Source organism: Haemorhous mexicanus, chromosome 16, assembly GCF_027477595.1.
Source record: "Haemorhous mexicanus isolate bHaeMex1 chromosome 16, bHaeMex1.pri, whole genome shotgun sequence".
Classification (NCBI taxonomy): Eukaryota; Metazoa; Chordata; class Aves; order Passeriformes; family Fringillidae; genus Haemorhous; species Haemorhous mexicanus.
Window position 1 is genome coordinate 4,297,094 of NC_082356.1, and position 5,850 is coordinate 4,302,943.

The following is a 5,850-nucleotide window of genomic DNA, read 5'->3' on the forward strand; positions in this document are numbered from 1 at the left end:
GCCCGCAATGAACCCCGAGGGAAATGCTGGGGAAAGGCTCCATTTCAGCCTTTCTTCACTCGTGGCTGTGAAGGGACTGAAATAAAAGGAGAACAAGCAGGGCCCGACCCCTTCTCCTTTGGGAGGAGCCCCAGGCCTGGGGCTGTGAGGGGCCGTGAGGGGGAGAAGGGTCTCTGAGAGGCTGTGGGAGGCCTGGCACCTCATGGAACCAAGGGTTGGTTATGACACTGCAGAACCAAGGTGATTCCTGCTGACAGTTCAGAACCTCATGGAACCAAGGGGCAATTCTGGACAGCAGGGCCATGGAACCAAGGAGTCCATTGGGACATTACAGAACCTCATGGAATCAAGGTGTCCATCTCACTCTACTGAACCTCATGGAACAAAGGGTCCCTTGTGACACTGTGGAGCCAAGGACACTGCTGTTGGCTGTACGAAAGCTCATGGAACCAAAAGTCCATTGTGACATTCTGGGCCCTCGTGGAACCATGGAGACCATTATGACACTTCAGGACTCACTGGAACCAAGGGGCCATTTAACCTAAGGGTCATTGTAGCACGGCGGGGCCTCATGGAATCAAGGGGATCATAGTGGGGCTCCGTGAGACCACCGAGAGATTCTGACTCTTTGGAACCAAGGAGACCATTGTGGCACTACAGGGTGCGGTGGAACTAAGAACTCATGTGACAGGGAGGAGCCCAATGGAATCAAGGGGCCATTCCCTATTTCAGGGTTTCATGGAGCCAAGGTGTCCTTGTGACACTGTGGGGCATCATGGAGTCCTGGAGACCATTCTGGCACTTTGAGGCCTTGTTGAATCAAGGGGCTCTGCAGGCCCTTGTGGAACCAAGGAGCTCTTTGTGACACTGCAGGGACTCATGGAAGCAATGAGACCATTCTGGCACTCTGAGTCCTCATGGCACCAAGGGGCCAGTGTGACACTATGGGTCCCCATGGCACCAAGGGGCCAGTGTGACACTATGGGTCCCCATGGCACCAAGGGGTCAGTGTGACACAGCCATGCCTGTGGGTCCAAGGGTCCATTGTGATCTTGGGGAGCCCAATAGAACCAAGGGGCCATTGTGGCACTCTGCACAGTCCCATGGAACCAAGGAAACCATTTTGGCACTGCATGGCCTCATGGAAGCAAGGGGCCATTGTGCCACTGCAGAGCCAAGGAGACCACTGTGGTATCGCTGGGCCTTCTGGAAACAAAGTTCTGCTGCAGGGCCCCCAGGATCCAAGAACATGGAACAAGTCTTGCTGGCTTAGCCTGGCTGGTCCGGCTGACCTTGGCATGTGGAGGGTTGCTATTCATCCGGCCCTGAAGCCATGGAGCTCCATGTTTTCCTTCCTCTGGGAAAGAACTCTCCTTCTCCTCCAGGGGTTCATGGCTGAAATTGGGATTCTACCTCCATATTTGATTATATCAAAAGATTTTTCCAATATGAAATCTGCCAGAACAGACAGCTCTAGATGGCCTTGGCATCTGGGGGGGCAACCTCTCATCTGCCGTCAAAACACTGGGGGGGCTGTGCTTTTCTTTCCATGGAAAGAAACATCTCTCATGTGCAGGCATCCATAGCCAAAACTAGGAATCTGCCTCCAAAATTCCTTATATCCAAGAGAGCTCCCAGATAAAAGCTGCCAGGACTGTCTAGGTTCCCTTGGATTCCTGAAGACCAGCTCTCATCTGCCTGTGAAACACTGGGGCTCTGCCCTTTCCTTCCTGTGCAGAAGAGCTGTCATTCTGGTCCAGGCACCCATGGCTATAGAAATACACTGCTACATATGGCTGAAATGGAATTGCACCTCCAAAACTCCCCAAATATCCAAGGGTTGCTTTCAGACAAAAGCTGCAAGGACAGACAGGTCTGGCTTACCTTGGCCTCCAGTGCCTGCCTCTCATCTGCCTTCAAAACCCTGGGGCTCTGTGGTTTCCTTCCTGTAGAAAAGAACCGTCCTTCTTGTCCAGGCGCCCATGTCCTCAAGCACATGAGCACTGTATAGGGACAGAGGAGCTCTGTGCTCAGTGGGGTGCAGACTGAGGACAGAAGGGGAGAGCCCTGGGAGGGACTGAAGGGTGGATCAGAGATGGTGGATCCTTTTGACATCGTAGAGTACAGCCAGAGAAAGAAAGAGTTAATGCAAAGGGCAGCTTGGGAGGCCCAGACTGGGAAAAAAGAACAAGGAATTTCCCTGCCAGGGCAGGGCTGTGGAGAATCACATCCCTCAGAAAGAGCCTGGGTCAGCCCAAGGCTTTGTGTGGGCAGGCAGAGGCAGGCAGGAGGCAGAGCTGTCAGCAAAGGAAGGGGCCAGCCAGGTGGGGCAGCCGGGGGATGAGCACAGCCTGCAGGGACAGAGGTGCAGGGCAGGGACACCGTAGCACAGCCTGGGCTGCACAGGGCACAGGCATGGGCAGCAGCTGCCAGGCCCTGACAGAGGCAACTTGGGCAGCACTTTGGCCATGGCTGCTGGGCCTGGGCCTGAGCCAGGAGCAGGAGACAAGTGACCCTTGCAGGCCTGGGGCCTCATGGCCTCCTTGTCCCTGCTCAGCAGCCTGGCAGGGGCCGCCCCATGCTCCTGCCCTTGGCACTGCACATCCCCACATGCCAGTGCCCATCCCGGGAAGAGCCCTGAGCAAGGAGGGAGGGACAGGATCTGCCTGGCCAGGGGCTGGGGCTCAGGCCTTGGCCCTTTGCATTCCTGAAACACATCCAGCTTTGCTCAGCCCCAGAGACACCTTTGCCTTGTTTGTCCCCAGCTGTCATCACTGCCTCCAGTGTTCTGCTCTAACTGGAACCTGGGGACACTTTCTCAGTCTTGTCCCTCAGTGGGACCCATTAAAACTTGAAGAAACGTTGGAGATTGATTGTGACTTTGAATTCTTGAGAGATTTCTTCAACTCCCTCTCAGGGAGTGATGTTCAGGGCCTGAGCACCCAACCCACAAGAGAAGTCCTTGTGCTGTGTCTGTTCTGCTGAGCTGGGCTGGGCTCCTGGAACAGAAGGAACTCCTGGCAATCAAGAAGAGCTTCAAAATAACACATCCTCAGGAGCAGCTCCTCTCCCAACCCAGCAGGGCTGAGGGCACTGTCTGCGGCCACCCCGGGCACAGCACAGAGACAGAGATATTTTCAATCAGTCAGGGCTGTGAAGTTGCTGAGAAGTGACTGGGGGAGAATCACTGCCAGCCCTTGGCACAGGAACCTCTGGCTGCAGGACAAGGCAGCTGCAGCTCCTGGAGCCATCTCCTAAAGCTGGAACATCCCAATGCCTCCAGACGCTGTGAGTACATTCTCTGATTGTCTCTTGTGCAGAGCAGCCAGGGGTGCCCAGGGCTGTCCTGCAGAGCAGGGTCCTGCAGCCCAGGGCACTTTGCTGGGGCAGGGACTCTGCTGCCTGCCCGGGACAGCTCTCAGCCAGCCCTGGCAGCTGCTCTAAGCACTGTGGGACCAGATCTGGGTGGGAGGAGACAGCTGGTAAGGCTTGGAAGAGTTTCTGTTGTGTGGTGAGGATGCTGCATTGTTAAGGGATGCTCCCAGCATGACACTGATCTCCAGGGTATTTCCTGGTAGATTAAATGATAAGCACAGCAAGGCAGGGTCTGCATAAAACAAAAAAATCCTGCTTTATTAATCCATTTCTCTGGGATGCCTGGATAGAAAAATGCACTTAGATATTCCTGACTCACTTTCGACAGAGAAAAATTATTTAAAAAAAAAAAAAATTCTCTGAGATCTGAATATACCAGGCAGTGCCAGAAATAAGCACAGGGTTCCTTAGGGCAGCATCAGCATCGCTTTTCCAGTCCTTTTCAGGATTGCTCTGACATTCCCATCAGAGCCTGCAGAGCCAGAGCTGCCCTTGGGCAGTGCCAGAGCTGGGAGGGGTCTGCAGGGCAGAGCTGAGCCCCCAGGGCTGAGCTGCGCTCAGGCAGCACTGACATGGCCCAGTCCTGGGCACAGGGAGCAGCTGCTGGCAGGGACAGCTCCAGGTAGCAGAGCCCTGGGCAGGCAGTGGAGGGAAAGTGCCCCCAGGCTGTGCTGGGATATTTGAAATTCTCCACAAACTGAAGTATTGCATGATTACTTATTCTACAGACCCCCATGCCAAGACAGAGCAAATGTCCAACAGCAGCTCCATCAGCCACTTCCTCCTGCTGGCATTGGCAGACACGCGGCAGCTGCAGCTCCTGCACTTCTACCTCTTGCTGGGCATCTCCCTGGCTGCCCTCCTGGGCAACGGCCTCATCATCAGCGCCGTAGCCTGCGGCCACCACCTGCACACGCCCATGTTCTTCTTCCTGCTCAACCTGGCCCTCAGCGACCTGGGCTCCATCTGCACCACTGTGCCCAAAACCATGCACAATTCCCTCTGGGACACCAGGACCATCTCCTACTCAGGATGTGCTGCTCAGGTGTTTCTGTTTGTCCTTTTCTATTCAGCAGAAGTTTCCCTCCTGACCATCATGTGCTACGACCGCTACGTGTCCATCTGCAAACCCCTGCACTACGGGACCCTCCTGGGCAGCAGAGCTTGTGCCCACATGGCAGCAGCTGCCTGGGCCAGTGCCTTTCTCAATGCTCTGCTGCACACGGCCAATACATTTCCCCTGCCCCTGTGCCACGGCAATGCCCTGGGCCAGTTCTTCTGTGAAATCCCACACATCCTCAAGCTCTCCTGCTCACACTCCCAGCTCAGGGAACTTGGATTTCTTGCTGTTGGTTCCTGTTTAGCATTTGGTTCTTTTGTGTTCATTGTTTTCTCCTATGTGCAGATCTTTAGGACTGTGCTGAGGATCCCCTCTGAGCAGGGATGGCACAAAGCCTTTTCCACCTGCCTCCCTCACCTGGCCGTGGTCTCCCTGTTCCTCAGCACTGCAGCCTTTGCCTACCTGAAGCCCCCCTCCATCTCCTCCCCATCCCTGGATCTGGCAGTGTCAGTTCTGTACTCGGTGGTGCCTCCAGCCCTGAACCCCCTTATCTACAGCCTGAGGAACCAGGAGGTCAGGAATAGCCTGAAGAAAATGATATCAATTGGTTTTCAGAAGCAATAAACTCTCATTCTTCTGCATATCTCTTATGATGTTACTCTTTAATTCTCACTCTGTGTCCTGTATTTTTTGCCGTTTACATAGGCGTTAAACTTTTGTGAATTTGTTCACAGAACAATGTTTGACTCCAGTATTTTTATTTTAATATTTATCTTTCTTTTTGCACCCAGATACTGGAAAACCAGCATATGTATACTACATATATGCTAACACAAAATAAAGAACTCTGTATTGCCATGTGTGCCTGACATCTTTCCTCCCTGATTTCTAGAGCTGCAGGGTCCGTGCCTCTGGGCAGAGCTGGAGGAGAAAAAGGAACCCCAGTGTTCCTCACTTCCAGGGAGCCCCAGGGCTTCTCCTCCATAGCCTCCCCTGCCTTCACTGCCACACTCCCCTTCAGAACCCCTGTGCTGGTTTAGGGCCTCAGGGCTCTGCCAGCTCAGTCCCTGTCCTGCTGTGTGCCTGTCCAGGGAATGCAGGCAGGCACAGGCTGTGGGCACTGCTGGGACAGAGCTGGGCTCTGCAGCAGCATTTCCATCATGCAAGGGCATCTCCCCAGTGCAGGGCCTGAAAGCTATAATCTCCTTTCCAGTTACTCTCAGGGATGTGCCCAGCACAGTGCCCTGCAGAGGAAACCAGCAGTGCCCAGCAGAAGTGTGGCAGTGATCAGGGTGGGGGCTGTCCCAGCAGTGCAAAGCCAGCACTGCTACAGCAGTGGCCTCTCACCCCAGGTCACAGAGGTTCTTCTTCTCTCCATGGAGGGACATCAAGTGCCCGGGTCAGGAGTCTGTGTC

The 5,850-nt window shown here is 54.4% G+C and overlaps 1 protein-coding gene across 1 annotated transcript; it reads left to right on the top strand.

Annotated features, from left to right (window-relative positions):
* Nucleotides 1-4,111: 4,111 nt before the first annotated feature.
* On the top strand, nucleotides 4,112-5,216 carry LOC132335023 (olfactory receptor 14J1-like). Its single transcript, XM_059861144.1, has one exon. It carries the CDS (start codon nucleotides 4,127-4,129, stop codon nucleotides 5,057-5,059), a length of 933 nt encoding a protein of 310 aa, XP_059717127.1. The 5' UTR covers nucleotides 4,112-4,126; the 3' UTR covers nucleotides 5,060-5,216.
* The last annotated feature ends 634 nt before the right edge of the window (nucleotides 5,217-5,850 follow it).